This window comes from Ovis canadensis, chromosome 14 (assembly GCF_042477335.2).
Source record: "Ovis canadensis isolate MfBH-ARS-UI-01 breed Bighorn chromosome 14, ARS-UI_OviCan_v2, whole genome shotgun sequence".
NCBI lineage: Eukaryota > Metazoa > Chordata > Mammalia > Artiodactyla > Bovidae > Ovis > Ovis canadensis.
Genome location: NC_091258.1, coordinates 32,269,147 through 32,288,407, shown reverse-complemented (window position 1 = coordinate 32,288,407; position 19,261 = coordinate 32,269,147). Strand labels below are relative to the sequence as shown.

General features: G+C 50.0%; 1 protein-coding gene across 12 annotated transcripts in view; it reads right to left on the bottom strand.

The window, feature by feature from the left end:
* NOD2 (nucleotide binding oligomerization domain containing 2) overlaps positions 1–18,471 on the bottom strand; it is a 38,191-nt gene extending 19,720 nt beyond the window's left edge. For 3 of the 12 annotated variants that reach the window (XM_069552766.1, XM_069552764.1, XM_069552762.1), the window contains exons 1-5: positions 17,310–17,418; positions 11,445–11,665; positions 9,815–10,281; positions 7,301–7,406; positions 2,569–4,384 (exon numbers count right to left, since the gene is read on the bottom strand). In XM_069552766.1, coding sequence (XP_069408867.1) covers positions 2,569–4,384; positions 7,301–7,406; positions 9,815–10,273 — 2,381 coding nt within the window. In that variant the 5' untranslated portion in view covers positions 10,274–10,281; positions 11,445–11,665; positions 17,310–17,418. Of the gene's footprint in view, positions 1–2,568; positions 4,385–7,300; positions 7,407–9,814; positions 10,282–11,414; positions 11,666–17,309; positions 17,424–17,630 lie in introns of those variants that run through there. The other 9 variants (XM_069552761.1, XM_069552759.1, XM_069552755.1 and 6 more) reach the window with 9 other exon arrangements.
* Between the last annotated feature and the right edge of the window lie 790 nt (positions 18,472–19,261).

The following is a 19,261-nucleotide window of genomic DNA, read 5'->3' as shown; positions in this document are numbered from 1 at the left end:
CTCTTTGCGACCCCGTGCATCGCAGCACGTCAGGCCTCCCTGTCCATCACCAACTCCCGGAGTTCACTCAGACTCGCGTCCATCGAGTCAGTGATGCCATCCAGCCATCTCAACCTCTGTCGTCCCTTTCTCCTCCTGCCCCCAATCCCTCCCAGCATCAGAATCTTTTCCAATGAGTCAACTCTTCACATGAGGCGGCCAGAGTACCGGAGTTTCAGCTTTAGCATCATTCCTTCCAAAGAAATCCCAGAGAAGTCCAAAGAAATCCCTTTATTAAACTCTCCTCAAATCTCCCAGCAGCTTCCTCCCTATATATTCATATTTATCACATATGTTAACTGTATCACATACATATTAGGGGCTTCCCAGGTGGCGCTAGTGATTAAAAAAAAAAAAAGAAGAAAAACCTGCTTGCCCAATGAAGGAGACTTAAGAGATGTGGCTTCAATCCCTGGGTTGGAAAGATCCCCTGGAGGAGGGCATGACAACCCATTTCAGTATTCTTGCCTGGAGAATCTCATGGACAGAGGAGCCTGGTGGGCTACAAAGAGCCAAAAAGAGTCAGACACGGCTGAACCAATTGAGGACCGCACAGCACATACACATATCAACTCTCTGTGATATGTTACATGCAACATTATTATTATATTATGTTTAGAAATATGTCCTGATAACCAAAGCCACCACACAGTTTCTAATAGATATCCAGGTACTTGCTCCACAGAGAAAAAAGTCTCCCTGCTTTAGTCCAAGGGTATGCCACCCTAATATAGTCAAGGAGAGGTTTGTTCCTTGCTCAGGGTAAATATAAGGCCCCCCAGAGTAGACATAAAGCCCTGGAGAGGCTGCGAGTCAATTTTAAGTTACAACTTCTGCTTTCTCAGAGATTTAACACAGGGAGCAGAAATCCCCTTTCAAGGCTGGAAGGCAACTTGGGAGCCTGCAGCATGCTGGCCACCTGACCTGGGCACCTCTCTGCCCTCGTCTGGCCCGTGGATGGAGAGAGGCCCACGGGGGCGGGGCACAGAGTTCCTAAGCAGGAAAGCTCACAACTTCAGACGGGGGCTGAGAGCAGTAGGGCCAGGTTAAAATCTCTGCACTACATAAAGAAGTAAAAAGCAGGTGGAACTCTGTGGCCACAGTCTATCTCTTGGGTCTCCAAACTTCCATCTCATTGGGATTTGGAAGACTCTCAAGGGAGTATGGGATTAACAGGTGGGCTGCGCTGCGTGCTGTGCTTAGCCGCTCAGTTGTGCCCAATTCTTTGCCACCTCCATGGACCATAGCCCGCCAGGCTCTTCTGTCCATGGGATTCTCCAGGCACGAAAACTAGAGTGGGTTGCCATGCCCTCCTCCAGGGGATCTTCTCAGCCCAGGGATCAAACCCAGGTTTCCTGCATTCTAGGCAGATTCTTTACCATCTGAGCCACCAGGGAAGTACCCTACCAAATATAAAATAAACAATAAGGATTTACTGTATACCACAGAGAACTATATTCAATATCTTGTAACAAACTAGAATGGAAAAGAATAGGAAAATATATAGACATATATATATGTGTGTGTATATAACTAATTACTTTGTTGTATACCTAAAACAAATACAATATTGTAAATCAACTATACTTCAATTAAGAATAAATTAATAAATAAATTTTTAAAAATCAAAATGAATCTCTCATGGGGTGTAGTCACCTCTGATTTGAGGGTAGTTCCTAATACAGACACATATTACACCAAACTTTGCCTGTGACTTCAAGGCTGCCATGGTGCCTCTGAAGCCCATCCATAACACAGGTTGCTTGTGGGGAGCAGAGACTGGTAACGAGAAAGCTATCAGTTGTGAATCTCAGTTCTGCCATTTCCTGTGTGATCCTGGACAAGTTACCTTGCTTCTCAGAGCCTCAAATCAATGATGCTGGGGATAATAAGGGCTTCCCAGGTGGCATCAGTGCCAATGCAGGAGACATAAGACGTGGGTTCAACCCCTGAGTCGGGAAGACCCCCCTGGAGGAGGGCATGGCAACCCACTCCAGTATTCTTGCCTGGAGAATCCCATGGACAGGGGAGTCTGGCCCGCTACAGCTCATGGGGTCACAGAATCAAACACAACTGAACCAACTAAGTACGCATAGCACGGGGATAATCACATCCCTTCCTACAGCCCAGGGTGGTTGCTGTGATTAAAAGATAATTCTGGAACTTCCCTGGTGGTCCCATGGTTAAGACCCCATGCTTTTTATGCAGGGGATATGGGTTCAATCCCTCATCAGGGAACTAAGATCCCACCTGCCTCACAGAGCAAAAAATATTTAAAAATAAATTAAAGCAGGCAATTCTGGGGAAAGTGTAATACAGTGCCTGGCACACGGGCCATTCCATAAATTTCGACTATCCTTATCATAAGTTGAATCTAAGGTGCAGACTGGGGAGGGAGCTCTGCTAGGTCTTTGCACAAAAGAGACTGGGCTTGGACTCCTGGCTCCCAGCATAAAGGGGGCTCCCCTACCTGCACCAGGATGGCAGCATTCCCACAGTGCCCAGCCAGCATCACCCAACATCACTCACTAAAGAGCTTTGCAGACGCCCAGGCAAGGCAGCAGCTGCTCCACGCCGATGTCGCCCACAGAGTTGTGGTCCAGCTGCAGGGCCACAGGCCGCCGGAGGTGGCGCAGCACGAAGGCCAGGGCGGCACACTCGGCCGGGCCCACACTGCAGAAGGTCAGCTTGAGGTGCCCGACGTTCAGCCTGCGCGTGGCCTCCCGCGCCAGCCGCTCCTCCTGCATCTCGTACAGGCTCCGGATGAGCCAGAGGAAGCCGGGCAGGGCGTGCATGCTCTTGGCCTCACCTGGCACGGCGGGTGGGATGGAGCGGAAGTGCTTGCAGAGGCTGCGGGTCAGACACCGCCGGACACAGTCCCAGCGCCGGAGCAGGGCCGTCTCAGAGGCCTGGCACTCAGCCAGCATGCTCCGGTGCTCCTGGGACAACAGCCCTGCCAGGAAGGCCCCTGTGATCTGGAGGTTGTGCGGCTCAGCCCCCTGCAGCAAAGCAGCCACACTGCCCTCTTTGCATCGGGAGCCCCGCAGGAACCATTTGGGCAGCACCCTGGCCAGCGGCGAGCTTCCAGGCCTGTGACCTTGGAAGAGATGTCTGAGCGAGGATGGCAGGGTGTCGGCACTAAGGGCGAGGTAGAACGCAGCAAAAAAGCACTGGAAAGTGATATGCAGAAATTCCAGGGGGGCTGTACTCCCAGGTACAACCCTCTTGGCATGCACCAGGAAGCCAAGAGAAAGGTCCTCACTATCGACGTGTGCCGCCTGCAGCTGTTTGGCTGAGAACACGTAGCAGCACGTGCCCAGGCCCCAGAGAGCCAGGTGGCCAAGGTGCAGGAGTGTGGGGAGCCTGCCCTGAATCAGGCTGGGTCCTGGGCCATGGGTGGCTAAGGGTGGGGGGGAAGCGTGCAGCAGAAAGTGCCGCAAGATCAGCAGGTACATATCCGTGGTGGTCTTTGGGGTCCCCCGGCCCTGCAGCAACAGCTCCTCGTGGCATTTGGACACCATCCAGGAGAAGACTGGCAGGTGGCACAGACCATGCAGGGCTGAGGTGGCTCTGAGCAGGCAGAGGAGGCGGTCAGCCACCCCAGGCTCACGATGCCGCTTCCTCAGGTACAGTTCGATGCCCTCTTCCGAGAAGCCCTTGAGGCTGAGTTCCGTGCGCACGTGCTTTCGGAGGCTCGCTGATACCGCGCCTGGACGGCTGGTCAACACCTTGCAGGCGTTCTTTAGCAGGTTGCCCTGCAGAAGGTTGAAGAGCAGACTCTGGACTGACGTGGGGGCAGTCGGACAGCAGTGACGCTCCCCATCCGTGAACCTGAACCTGAACTCATCAAAGCCGTCGAAGGTTAAGAGGATGCGCTCAGGGTGGTCAAGGAGGACCTGGAAGATATCCTGGGGGCCAAGGTCGGGCCAACAGCAGTGTTCGAAGAGCAGCATCTGCACGGACAGCGGTTTCACCAGGCACTGCAGCTGCCGGCAGCTGAACGGGAAGACGAAGAGAAATTCCTGGAAGGCCCGCCCTGAAGCCCAGAGCAGGTGCAGCTGCTGCAAGAGCGTGCTCTTGCCGCTGCCTGCCTCGCCCACCACCAGCACAGTGTCTGCCTCTTTGTTAAAATGGTCCCGGGTGCTGAAGAGCTCCTCCAGGCCTAGGGTGGTAGGGCTCTGCTGTGAAGGTCCAGCCATGCCCACCTCCATCTGGATTTCCAGAACATTCTCTGTATACACTTCTTCCAGGCACAGATTCTCTGCTCCATCATAGGTGCTCAGGAAACGAGACTGAGCTGATATAACGGTCCTCAGTTTGGACATGTACTTCTTACAGGCAGCATCTGGAAGACAGAAGAAGAAACAGAGGAGCTGGGACCATGGTGAAAATGGGACCTGATGAGGGGTGGGCTGCCTCAAGAAAATGAGACGTGACGCATGGGCAGTGCCCGTCCTGGCTCTCCACTCACAAGCCATGGACTTTGAGGTTGGTCATGTAACCTTCCTGAGACTCAGTTTTCTCCTCTGTGGGACAGAAAAAGTGGTGGTCCCTACGTTTTGCAGGTAGGGACCCATGTAAAAACTCATGGATCAATGAAGATAATGTTCTTTGTTCAATGTCCAACACGAAGTGCTCAAAAGACATTGCCTAGCACCATTATCGTTACTGACATTGCAAAGAGCTGTAGAGAAGATCAGGAGCACCGGGCTGGGATCAGAAGACCTGCATTTTGATGTCTGTCCCGCCATGTTGGTTCAGTAGACTTAGACAAGTCCCCTCACCACTCAGCCTCAGCTGTTCTTTCTAAAGGGAAACAGAAGGCTTAAGGACACAGGAGCTCAGTTTCTGAAGTCAGATATACCTGAGTTTGAAATCTGGGTCTACCATCAACTTGAGCAAGTGTCTCATCCTTTCTGGCTTTAGCATTCTTATCTTTAAAACTGGGAACAAAGCACACCTTGAAGGATTGTTTTAGGAAGAAATGAGAAAAAAAAAAGAGCTTAGAAGAACGGTAACTCTCACAGAATGGTGTTTATTATCATGATTACTGGAAGCAGCAGGCACATCAGTGGCCCCTCTAAGGCACCCACGTTCTAATTCACAGCATATGTGACTATGTTAACTTACTTGCAAAAGGGATTAGACAGATGTGATTAAACTAAAGACCTTGAGACAGGAAGCTTATCCTAGTTTATGTGAGTGGAGCCCGCAGTGAATGGCATCTGGGCCACTGGGGCGCCCAGATCAAGGACCTGGACAATATTCCCTAATCAAGATCTACTTCCCCATCCTCTTCATAGAACTGTCTGCAATACAAGTTCTCATGTCTAGGATGTGTCCGGAGGGGTGCTGTTTTTCCTTTTGTTGTTGTTGTTCAGCCGCTAAGTTATACCTGTCTTTTGGGGACCCCATGCACTGCAACACGCCAGGCTTCCCTGTCCTTCACTATCTCCCAGAGTTTGTTTATAGTCATGTCCATTGAGTTGGTGATGCATTTCATCTTCTGCTGGCCTCTTCACCTTTTGCCTTCACCATCCTCATATTATACCAACATGAGCAAACCACTCTCAGGGTCAGGGGTTAGTTCTTTTTATAGGAAATTGAGAAGTGATGGTCCAGAGCCCCAGGCGGTAGGACCACAGAGTATCACAGCCTCACTGCCCCCAACCAGGTACTGACCCATTTGTTCTCAACTCAAAGGCTAAAAGGTAATTCTCACAGAGCGATGAGCACACTGAAGCTGTATTTATGGCCATTCAAAGGACAGGCCCTGTGACTGTTGTTTCCTCTCTGTTCCCAAAGCTGATGACTGTTTTTGCCCTTAATGCCACCTGGATAAACTAGGAGCATTGAATAGAGACTGCAAAATATATATTTTTTCCTAATACTCTGATTTTGCATGCAGGATTTCCAGCTGCCAACAATCATATCAAAATTCTCCAGGGGAAAAATTTTTCTCATTTTAAAAACAAACACATCAATTGTCACCTTTGGAACTGTCACCTTTAGGAATCTTGCACCATGGCACAATGTTAACCATGTGTGAACAGCCAGCTGAGGTTGATGATACCAATAGCAAATATTAACCAAGGGCTAAGCAGGGTACCATGCTCGGAGCTGTGCATCCCCTGTCGTGTACTGATGTCTGCGTTCTGTTCTCAGGTGAGAGGGTGCAGACCCAGAGGCCAAGCACATGCTTCCAGGCATCCTTCCTTCAGGGGGCAGAGCCCAGGGTGATAAATCCATCTCTCAGCACCATGCACAAGTCAAGGGGCCTTGATGGTAACGAGCTTTCCTGACGGTGATATGAGAATAAGACACACGAGGCCTGCATCCTCTCTTTAAAACCAATGAGCTCTTCTCCCAAGAAAAGAGGAAGCATGGATGCAGATGGTCTAAAACCAGATCCGTCCTCCCCTACCTTGTCACTCAACCTCCTGCCCCAGTTTCCATATCTGCAAAGTGGAGGAAATAATACCTGCTTCTCAGGGTTGTTGCCAAGGACAGACATCATACATAAAGCACTTGGCAGGATGCCTGGGATGTTCGAGCTGTGCTGCCTGAGCCTCTCCCATTCCTGAGTTGGGTCGGTGACCATGTGAGATGAGAGATATCACATTATCTAAATCCATTTGGCTCCTAAGTTTCTGATGATGAGTAGCTAAACTGCAGAGATCAAGAGATACCAGCCATCAAAAAGTGTTTCTGTATCTTTCCAATACAAGTAATGAGAGAAGCGCCAGTGAGAAAGGCCAGTATTAGCTCTCAAGACAAGATTGCTCAAGTGATCACTCTGCAGGGTAAAAGGAAATAAAAGCAAACCCTAATAGTACACACATTAATCCTCCCAACATCCCATTGAGACAGTGTTGGTGTTGTTACTGTTGTTTAGTCACTAAGTCATGTCTAACTCTTTTGCAACCCCATAGACTGTAGCCTACCAGGCTCCTCTGTCCATGGGATCGCCCAGGCAAGAATACTAGAGTGGGTAGCCATTTCTTTCAGGAGATCTTCCCATCCCAGGGATCAAACCTCCATCTCCTGCATTGGCAGGTGGATTCTTTACCACTGGGCCACCAAGGAAGCCCCAGACAGTGGTGATGTTACCCTTAAAATGAGACATTGAGTTTTAGGGAGGTTTGCACAGCCAGTAAGTGAGATTTTAGCTGACAAGTCTTATGCTGATGTTTTTGCTCTTCACCATGAATCTGAAAGTCTTCCTTTCCTTTTCTGATGACTGAAAAGAACACATACATACCTTCAAAAGGCAGGGCCAATGGGACCGGTAATTCCTGAATACACTGTAGAAGAAAGGCAGCCAACCCATTCGCCTTCACTGCGGCGAGATCAAGGAGCCTTCTTGCCTGTGAGGAAAGCAAAAGTCGTTATTTATCCAGAAAGGCAATGGAGAGGTGTGAGAAGGTCTCTACCAACTATGGCAATGCCATGAGCCCCTCTCTTCCACCACAGTGAAAGGCCAGAAAAACATCTGCACTGTAAGATGCATTTAAATAAGCCAGTGCAGTATCAGGTGGTGAAGTGAACACTTGAACACACATCCAATGTGGTTTCCTCTTAAGACTCACTGAAAGAGTGAACAACTTAAAAAAACAGAGAAAAAGACATAAATCTATAAACCTACAAGAATGGGAAAAATAATTCTGGGAAGATGGAAATCACTTGAATGAGTAGCGATTTCTTCCAGTCTCTGTAATCGCCACAGGGACTAGAGCACAAGGTACAAAGGTATGTTTCAGGTGCGCTCATGATAGAGCGGCCCTAAGACACCTGAACATATATACTATGAACACTTTAAAGCAGCCTTGAGCAGGCTTACTCCATGAGTCCCAATCAGCTTTACCTAAACTCACTTGAACACCAAACACATACTCCAAAAACAGACAAAAATCAAAACTAGAAAGTCCCCTTGACATTTTGAGACCATACACATTCCTTTACTTAGAGCAGTCTTATGGCTCCTCAAAACATTGCTCAAACATCATCAATGATTTTGCTCTTCAAAGATGCTATCAATAAATCACACATGCTTCCCAATCACAGATGCTTCCCAAAAGAAGCGAAAATTGATGTGAACTAATTTTTCAAGCAAATGTTTAAAATTCAAATGAGAAAGCAGACAACATTGTAAATGAACTATACTCCAATAAATCTTTTAAAATAACATTATTACAAAATAAAAATTGAAGTAAACCCACTCCATCCTAACACTGCAATGTATTCCAGTTCATTCATTCATTTAATAATTCATTATTTCATCAACAAATATTTCTTGAGTGCCTACTATGTACAAGGTTCTCAGCACAATAAGCTTTAAGACACAAACTGGTACATAGTAGGCATCAAAATAGATTCATATGATTTTAATTAATTAAATTCTAATTAATGAATTCAATTAATTAGTCAAACCCTGGGTTTAGCACTGGCCCTCTCATTAACTACTGTGAGCTTTTTCTCACTTTTCTGAGACTTAATTTCCCAATCCATAAAGTGGGCTGTTAGTGACTATTCCATCTGCACTACAGGAGACCTGAGGGTCACTCTTTGGGAGAAAACAAAACCAAGAGCTTCAGAAATACCCTAAAGACATTTTTCTGTTCTTGTGGAATGGCATCTTCAGAGGCAGTTATCATAACCCTGAATGTTTATGAGCTAATGCAATTTCATATAGAAGTCCTATGTGGGCATTTAAACTACGTAAGTACATAGTGTTTTGAATTAATTATTAAACACAGATTTAACTTAATAAATGTTTGTGATCTGTTGAGCTGTTAATCTGAAGCAGACGGCACTGAAAGTGAACAAGTACAGAGCATCACCAGTTACAGAACTAATAGTAAACAGTGAGCAGATGAGCGCTGGGTGGTGGCTTAGTGCTCAGTTGTGTCCGACTCTGTGACCCCATGGCCTGTAACCCACCAGGCTGTGCTGTCCATGGGATTTCCCAGGCAAGAATACTGGAGTGGGTTGCCATTTCCTTCTCCACAATGCGTACTTACTATGTGCTAGGTACTATTCTAAGAGTTATGTAGCTCACCGCATCAAATTCTCCCAAGACCTTACTGATGTTTCCCAGATGAGGAATCTGAGACAGGAGAGATTAAGGAATGAGAGCTTCCACAGAGAAATCTGAAGTCACAGGCCTTGAGCCTGCATCAGCCTGACTTCAGAATCCAAGATGCTCGCCACCACATAACAACATCTCGCATTAGAAGTGGCATGATACCAAAAGGCCACAGCAACTTTCACCTTCCCAGCTACCTTATTTATTTTTATTGATTAATTTTTGCCACACCATGCAACATTTGGGATCTTGGTTCTCCGACCAGGGATCAAATTTGTGCACCCTGCAGTGGAAACGTGGAGTCTTAACCACTGGATGGCCAGGAAAGACCGCTGGCTCCCAGGTGACACAGAGCTAAAGAATCCCCATGTTAGTGCAGAGACAAAGGAGACTTGGGTTCGATTCTTGGGTTGGGAAGATCCCCTAGAGAAGGAAATGGCAACCCGCTCCAGTATTCCCACCTGAAAAATCCCACGGACAGAAGAGCCTGGTGGGCTATAGTCCATGGGGTCACAGAGAGTCTGACAAGACTGAGCACGCATGCACACGCACGCATGCACACACACACGCACCTTTAAAGGAAGAGGACTATGACCCACAAGTCCCCACAGGCCTGATTTCACGAACTAGTCTCAATAGCTAAGCACACTTTTCCTCCGAAATCTGACGAGCCAAGAGGGAAGTGCTTACCCGCTGGGATGATGTGAAGATGGGCCGCCTGATTTCATCAGTTTCGTACTGGCTGATGAAACCCCGCTGCTGTGTCAGGTCCAGCACACCCTCCACGTGGCCGTAGAGTCTCCTGACGATGGCTGGCCGATGACTCTGCAGGTCACGGGCTGGGTGGGGTGAGTGGGGGTCCCAGGAGCTGGGAAGCTCAGGGGGCTGGCCGTCGGCCTGGGCCTCCCGCAGAGCTGCAGTCAGTTGTTCACAGCCCCAAGCGCCCTTATTCCAGATGGTATCCAGGAGGCGCCTGGCCGAGCGGGAGACGGGCTGGCCCACGAGGCTAAGCCCCTCATAGTCCTCCCAGGAGAGGACTTCCCGGGAAAGCAGCCGGTCCACAATACTCTCAAAGCCCTCCAGGGACCCCGAGACCAGCAACTCCACCAGCTGGCTTCTCTGTGTCTGAAAAGCATCTTGCGCGCACATTTCACAATCTGGGAGGAGAAAAAGGTCAGCGCAGGGCTTCTCAGAAAGCAGGCGGAGGGTAGTGGAGAGGGCAAGTCTGCCCCACCCTGAGGCCAAGGCAGCCACAGCTGTACCCTCAGACACTACCAAGGCAAGCTCCCCATTGTACAGATGTACAAACTGAGGCTCAGAGAAGGCAAACTGGCTTGTGGTCTCACAGATGATCTGAAGCAGCCAGGAGTTAAATTAAGGCCCCTAGCTGCAACATCTACGCATCATCCCTGGTTTAACAAGTTTATGACTTCCCTGGTGGTTGAGTGGTGAAGAATCCGCCTGCCAATGCAAGGGACACGGTTCGAACCCTGGTGCGGGAAGATTCCAAATGCTGCAGGGCAACTAAGCCTGACACAATTACTGCACCCGCACCAAAGAGCCTGCAGGCCGCAACTGCTGAAGACCGTATGCCCTAAAGAAAGAAGCCACTGCACTGGGAAGGCCACAGGCCACCACTACTGCGGCCCCCACTCACTACAACCAGAGAAACCCCACGGGCAGTAGTGAAGAACTTTTGGTCCTCTGCCAAAAACAAATAAAATTTTTTAAAAAATTTAAAAAGGATTCTGTTAATATTAGGAGCAATGTCTCCCGAGGAATCGGGGAATCATTTCTCAACGAGAGGTCCCTTCTATGCTGGTTGGATTCACGCTACCATAGCTCTCTCTTCAATAATGGCTAATGTTTATTAATTAACCACATATACCATGTCAGGCACCATCCTAAGTGTTTTCGATTAACCCCGCCAACCACTCTGAATTTGGTACTAGGATCAGCCCTACTTTACATATGAAGAAACTGAGTCAGAGAGAAGCTTGGTGACCTACGCAAGGGTTGAGGTAGAGCCAGGATCTGAACCCCAGCAGAGCAACTCCAGAAGGCATGCCTTTCATTCCCTTGTATTTGGGTTCCCTACAGAGGCCCAAGCCCAGACCTGTGTACATAACCCACGGCGACCCCCCCAGGACAGACCCAGAACACTGCTGTAAAGATGCCAACCCAGGTGAAGTGAAACTCGTGGTGCTTTTCAAAGCCTGTGGATGCACTGACTCCCATCTACTCTTCCCCTCCCCAAATGCCCAGGCCCTCCCCTGCCCCCACCACACACCGTGCGCTGTCACCTCTGCCAATGGCTTACTCTGGGCTCAGCCTTCAGACTCTGGGTCCTGGGAGTCCGTGGGAAGCGATCTCACAGAGCTCCAAGCCCTGGCAGGGTCCCCACGCAGCAGAGAAAATCTCACAGCAGGTTCCCTTCTGTGATGGTCACGCAGTCCAGGGATGTGGGCTGGTGCAGTGCCCACAGAGAGTGAAAGTGAAAGGACGTAGGCATGGGAACCGAAGAGGAACTCCAGCGTCTGTCTATAAAACAGGGACATTCCAGGAGACTCAAGGGAGCAGACGCCAAGGGGCTTGGAAAGTCTGCCTTTTCCCTATTGGTTCTTTATGTGCCTAACTCCCTTCTTGGCCCAAGTGGAAGCCTGGGTTTTACTCATCCTGGCATCTCTAAGCCTGGCATGGAGCTGGGCCATGGGGAAGTACAGTGGGAATGTTCATGAATCAAAAATCCACTAAAAAGGGGTGGGGCTGTAACATTCTGTACCCGTCCTCACATGCCAGCCAAAGGAAGGGAAAGGAGAGATCGCAGCTCAGAATCCTGCCAACATGTAGGCTGGAATTCCTGTGCTGGCTAGATGAGGAAACTGAGGCAGCCAGGTGGCCCACGTGTCTGGCAGCTTCGGGGGCTGTGAATCCCCAATGCGGAGGCCACTGTAAACCAGAAAGGAACCCAGTTCTCTCTGGCCAAGCAGGCCTCCTCCCTGTGCCCAGTGCCAAGCAGAGGAGTCCAGAGGATAGAAGTGGGGAGAGGGGAGAGGAGAGAACAAGATGGGGTAGGACAGGCTCTGGGCTTGACGCTGGAGTGGTTCTCGGCTATGAAAACACCAGCTCCATCACCACACCTGCCCAGGTCCTCCAGAAACAGCCCATGAATGGGGTCTGCACTTCACCTCGAACCCAATGCCTAGAAGACACATGTGCAGCCAGGAATTAAAGAAGCTGAAGAGTTCAGATGAGATAGGACATTGCCTACCCCTCTCAACCAGAGGAGGCCTAAGGACAAACAGCGGCTCTCTCCTCTACATTGGGAGAATCTGGATCACTCAACCCCCGACCCCCAAAGATCATTAGGTTCAGAGTGCATGCTCAGTTGCTTCAGTCGTGTCCCACTCTTTGAGACCCTACAGACTGTAGCCCTCCAGGCTCCTCAGTCCATGGCTTAGAGTAGGCATGGCCAAGCCATCTGCAGGCGGGCCTTACGTGGCATAGGACTGGCAGGTCTCGATTTGCCCACAGACTCTATGTGTTTCCTGGGGAAATCCCCTTCAAGATGGGCAGAGGCCAGAGTTGGCAAAGCATATGTGAAGAATTACGTAATTCTCAGCAGTTCTGGCACAAAGCTTTCAGCCTCCAACATGACCTACACAGAGAGACCCCACCAAGCCTAATGATCTTTGACACACCTACAAATACACTCACCCACAAGGGGACGAGCTACAGCTAAGCCGGGGCCCTCCACAAGCCCGCCAAGTCTGGGTCAGCCGACAGATGCTTGAGGCACGCCTATTAGACTTGTGATGTCAGGGTACCCGGAGAAGGAGGCAGGCCCTAGCCAGAAGGTTTGGCAGTCTATCCTCCCACCAAGAGCTGGAAAGTCCCATCTCTGTCCTAGCCTTCTTCCAGAAACCTCAGAGCTGGGAGAACCTCCAAGGATCAATCTTGCCAGCACTCTGTGTCTAAGAAGGCATTGTCCTTTCTCATCCTAAACATCCAGGGCAAAAGACCTGGCCTGTTGCTGTCCTCACTAACTAGTACAGGAAGTTCCTCATCATGTCTAACAAAAGTTTTTCCTGCTTCAGTTTAAATTGCAAACAATAGAAAACAGATGTCCACTCAACACCTATTTCATAAAAACTGTCCCTAAAATCCTACCTCTTGCCCCTTTATTCCCTGCCCAGACTGCCCCTCTTCGGACTAAATCAATCAGCCTCTCTCCATTACCTTTTCTTCTTCACTTCAATTATTGCAACTTTGAGGTCATTATAGTCTTTTCTCGAGGAGGGTACAGTCTATGCAAAGAAAGGGGCACTTCATTGCTGAAACAGAGGGTCAAGTGGAAGGGGCAACCCACACGGGGCCCCCGCTTATCCCCAAGCCTAGGGCAAGCCCTGACCCCTCCTTCCTTCGTGAGACACAGCCGGTCTGGTTTTTCTGGAGCCCTGAGCCATTTGATTTGCCGAAGTGCTGAAATCTCAGCCTGCTGGACAGCTGCAGACAGGAAAGAGAGGGAGGCCCCAGAAGTTCGCCTTCTGAGCTGTCCTGCTCTCATCAGGGGCCACGCCTCCACTGGGGCACTGGACCTATCGCCCCCTCACTTACTGCAGCATGCCCCATTCTTGCCCCCTTCACCAAGCTTCTCACCGGGAGAGCTGTTCTCAGCAGCACATACCCATAATGTAATTTCTCCACCTAACCCTGTTTCTCGGCCCCCTTCACAGCAGGACTCCTGGGCTGTCGTCTGCACTGCTCTCCTCAAGCTCTCCCCTCCTGTCCCCTTTGGCCTCCAGCTTCTTTTGTCATGGTCCCCGGTGACCTCCAGGTTGCTGGATTCTCAACCCTCACTTGCTGGCTCTGCCAAAGGCATTTGTCATCATCACTCCCTCTCTTCTCCCTGAAGCATCTTCTGTGTTCCCTCCAGAATACCCCCAACTCTCTGATTTCTCCTCCCATCTCACTGGCTGTTCTTTTGTCTCCTTGGCTAATTCCTAATGCTGCGAGCTACAGAACTCCCTGGTGGGACCTCTTTTCTCTGAATGACTCTCTCCCTACGTGAGCTTGTGGCTTTAAATACCAGCTATCTGGTGATGATGCTCTAAATTTTATTTCCAGCTCCAATGTCCCCACTAGGCTTTTCCACCTGCCTAATGGGATGCCCAACCTAGACAGCATATTGAAAAGCAGAGACATTACTTTGACAACAAAAGTCTGTCTAGTCAAGGCTATGGTTTTTCCAGTGGTCATGCATGCATGTGAAAGTTGGACTGTGAAGAAAGCTGAGCACCGAAGAATTGATGCTTTTGAACTGTGGTGTTGGAGAAGACTCTTAAGAGTCCCTCGGACTGCAAGGAGATCCAACCAGTCCATTCTAAAGGAGATCAGCCCTAGGTGTTCTTTGGAAGGAATGATGCTAAAGCTGAAACTCCAGTACTTTGGCCACCTCATGCGAAGAGTTGACTCATTGGAAAAGACTGATGCTGGGAGGGATTGGGGGCAGGAGGAGAAGGGGACGACAGAGGATGAGATGGCTGGATGGCATCACTGACTCTATGGACGTGAGTTTGAGTGAACTCCGGGAGTCGGTGATGGACAGGGAAGACTGGCACGCTGTGATTCATGGGGTTGCAAAGAGTAGGACACGACTGAACTGAACTGAACTGAATGGGATGCCCAATGGGCATCTCAAACTTCACAAGCACAAAACCAAACTCCAGACCCTCCCCCTAAACAGGTCCCATTTCAGTCTATGAAAAAGAAAAGAAAGTGTTAGTCACTCAGTCATGTCTGACTGATTCTTTGCGATCCCATGGACTATAGCCTGCCAGACTCTTCTGTCCATGGAATTTTCCAGGCAAGGATACTGGAGTGGGTAGCCATTCCCTTCTCCAGGGGATCTCCCCAACACAGGGATTGAACCTGGGTCTCCCGCACTGTGTTTCCAGGGAAACCCTATTTCAGTCTATGCTCAGCCCCCAAATCTCCCAGCCACCTTAGACTCCCCCTTTCTCTCAAATCCCCAATTCTATCACCCCCTACCTTCAAATATATCCCAAATCTGAAAATCTGATATTTTTCATCATTTTTCTGCCATGGGTATAAGCCCCCCATGGTCTCTCCCCAGAATGACAACAGTGGTCCCCTCAGGGGCCTCCCTACCCTTCTGGCTTCACCTCCCTATAGCCTCTCTCCTGCCCACAGCCAGATGAACCTGCTAATCCCTAAGTCAGAGCAGGTGATGCTCTGCACAAAGATCTCCAGTGGTTCCCAGTGCACTCAGAGTGAAAACGAAAGCCCTCGAGGCGGCCTTCAAGACCCCACCCTATGTAAGGGTCCCACCTCCCCACCTCCCCACCCCTTACATCTCTGCACTCATTTCCTACTCATACTTCACTGGCTCCTCACCTACCCTGCTCCAGCCACACTGACCTTTTTCCCAGAACAAGCCAGACCTGTTTCCACCTGTCATACTTCTGCCCCAGGACCTTTGCATATGCTCTTCCCTCTCTGGGCACACTGTCCTTTCCCCCAGTTATTCACATAGCTTCCCCCTCACCTCCTGTAAGGCTTTGCTCAGTTGTCACTCTCTCAGAGACCCTCCCTGACTAAGCTGTATAAAACCACATTGCATGTGTGCTAAGTCGTGTCCAACTCTTTGCAACCCTGTGAGCTGTAGCCTGCCAGCTCCTCTGTCCATGGGATTCTCCAGACAAGAATACTGGAGTGGGTTGCCGTGCCCTCCTCCAGGGGATCTTGCCAGAGACCCAGGTCTCCTGCGTTGGCAGGTGAGTTCTTTACCACTAGCGCCACCTGGCCCCTTACCTCATCCCTCTTGCCTGCTTTCTTTCTCTCTATAGCACTTATTACTACTACCTGAGATGTCATGTATTTACTTATTGACGGCTGTCCAACTCCTTTCCAGAAAACGAACCCCACGAGGGCAGAGAATTTTATCTGATGTTTTCTTTGCTGTACCCTCAGTGTCTCATCCAGTGAACTGATCAAGACTGTATGAACGAATAAAAAAATGGATTTCCTCTGCATGGTTCTAGGAACCAGAAGTGGAGCCAAGGGGTGGAATCTGCTAGCCACAGATTTTTGACTAAATGAAGCCAGAGCTGCAGGACGCTGAACAGTGTTTCTTAAGTGATGAGCTCCCAAACACTGAACATATGTAGTTGAGGGATCGTGCACTGGGTGGGAGGTTAGCAGGCTAGATGGGGTCCCTTCCAGGCTCAGATCTCAGAAGGCTGAGATCTGAAGGGGATCTGAGTGACCAGTCAATTTAGGAGCAGAGTGATTAGGAGAGTGAAGCAACAGGAATGTCTTCATCAATGGGGTCCTCTCCCCTCTACGGAACAAGGACCCTGTGCCCAGAGAACAGCCTGTGGGGAGATGGAGCCCACCACTGGGAGAAGCCCAAGAGCTCGAAAAAGGAGAGAAGCAAGAACAGACTGGGAGCCAAGGGTTCAGCAGGAGGCGCCCTCCTGGAGGAGATGGAGGAGGCGTTTGAGTTTGTTGCAAAGCAAGGAGGACCAGATGGCTGTTCCTCAACAGCAGGAGAAAACGAGAGGATGAACAGCCCAAAGATGCGGCACTGGCAGCCCCTGGTGTGTGTGGGTCTGGGCAGAGATAGGACTGGGGATGGGCAGGGGTCCCCACACCCACCAGTGAGGAGGTGAAGGCAGGAGACTCCCACGACAGTTACCAGGCCACAGGCAGGGTTAGAGAGCATCGGGGCACTCTCATTTATACCCATCCACTCACGAGCAAGGTGAAACTGGGGAAACTGAGGCAGGGAGGAGGAGGTTGGACAGAAATTAGCTCCCGCTCAGAAATCTGAAGCCTGGCTGGCCGGCGCCTCACAACTTCACCGTGGACTTTCTCCCCACACACAACCACTACCCCCAAATCACACCTCTCTATAGAACTCAGAGGCTCCAGGGACGGAAGTTCCGCCCACGCCGCCCCCCCTCTAGCCTCCTCACATTCCGCCAGGAGGCTCCCCAGCCTCCAGACGGCCCCTTTCCTTCTAGACTCCAGGACTCCCGAAGGGGAAACGGAGGCAGCTTCATCGCGAGCCTCGCGGCCTGGACGGCAGTCAGATGTCCCAATCCCAGGAGCGGGACCCTCGGCGCCCACCGTCCCTCGCGCTGGGCTCAGGAGCACTCACCCCTGGCAACCGGGTTCCGCGGTGGGTCTTAGTCTCCACTCGCCGGCTCCGCACCGGCGAGACTAGGCTGTGCTGGCGTTCGGCCCCGCCCCCATCCCGGCTCCGCCCCGCCCCACCCCGAACACGCCCCTTCCCGACCACAAGCCCGACTTGCCCCGCCCCCTCGGCCCAGCAGCCCCGTCGCTCCTGGCCCCGCCCCCACCTCCTGGGAGTCGAGGGTCAGAGGGACCCGGGCGGCCAGAGCACACAGGGCAAACACATACACACGCAGAGATATACTTTGAATTGAAAAGCTAGGTAAGCTGTTGGGGTCGGTATTACCTGTCCCCGCTTTGAGGGTCAGTAAGTCAATAGTCTTGTTTTTGTTCAGTCGCTCAGTGGTGTCCGACTCTGCCGCCCCGTGGACTGCAGTACGCTAGGCTTCCCTGTCTTTCACGATCTTCCGGATCTTGCTCAGACTCATGTCCATCAAGTCAGTGATGCCATCCAACCTTCTCATCCTCTGTCGTCCCCTTCTCCCGCCTTCAATCTTTCCCAGCATCAGAGTCTTTCCCAATGAGTCCAGTCTTCTCATCAGGTGGCCAAAGTATTGGAGTTTCAGCTTCAGCATCAGTCCTTCCAATGAACACCCAGGACTGATCTCCTTTAGGATGGACTGGTTGGATCTCCTTGCAGTCCAAGAGACTCCCAAGAGTCTTCTCCAACACCACAGTTCAAAAGCATCAATACTTCAGCTCAGCCTTCTTTATGGTCCAATTCTCACATCCATACATGACTGCTGGAAAAACCATAGCTTTGACTACATGGACCTTCGTTGGCAAAGTAATGTCTCTGCTTTTTAATATGCTGTCTAGGTTTTTCATAGCTTTTCTTCCAAGGAGCAAGCGTCTTTTAATTTTATGGCTGCAGTCACTGTCCAGTGATTTTGGAGCCCAAGAAAATAAAGTCTGTCACTCTTTCCATTGTTTCCCCATCTATTTGCCATGAAGTGATGGGACTGGATGCCATGATCTTAGTTTTCTGAATGTTGAGTTTTAAGCCAGCTTTTTTGCTCTTCTCTTTCACCTTCATCAAGAGGCTCTTTAGTTCCTCTTTGCTTTCTGCACTAAGGGTGGAGTCATCTGCCTGTCTGAAGTTTAGTCATCTAAAGCCTTCCTATTGTGAAGTCCCAAGACAGAGTTCTCCCGAGTATGATGGTTACATGTTAGGTAACAGTGGACAGGGCATTTAAACTTCCTCTTTTTACATTTTTCTTTCAATTCTTCCAAGTTGAGGCAAACCATCTCAGTTTAGTAATAACAGGGCTTGAACACCTCTCTAACACTGACTAGTCCAGTTGGCTCTGTGACATTACCTAACCAGAATTTACCAGAATTCTTTTTTACATTAAATTTATTTTATTTTATGATTTCCTATTTCTGGGAAGCGATTGCTACTTTTTCATTGAACGTATTGCTTCACCCTGGTGGCTCAATGGCAAAGAACTTGCCTGGCAGTGAAGGAGATGTGGGTTCAATCCCTGGGTCGGGAAGATCCCTTAGAGAAGGAAATGGCAACCCACTCCAGTATTCTTGCCAGAGAAATCCCATGGACAGAGTAGCATGGCCGGCTACGGTCCACGGGGTCAGAAAAGAATTTGACACGACTTAGGGACTAAACAGTAACAACAATTAGTATAAACAATCCCTTTAAAACATTTGTACTTGGAAAATTTTAAATGTGAAGTCAGTTTCAAGGGAAAATAAACTGACACTGATGTAGTGCTTTACAGACATTGAGTTAATCCTACCTACAGGATATTTGCTCAGTTCAGTTCAGTCGCTCGTGTCCAACTCTTTGTGACTCCGTGAACTGCAGCATGTCAGGCTTTCCTGTCCATCACCAACTCCCGGAGTTTACTCAAATCCATGTCCATCTAGTCGGTGATGCCATCCAACCATCTCATCCTCTGT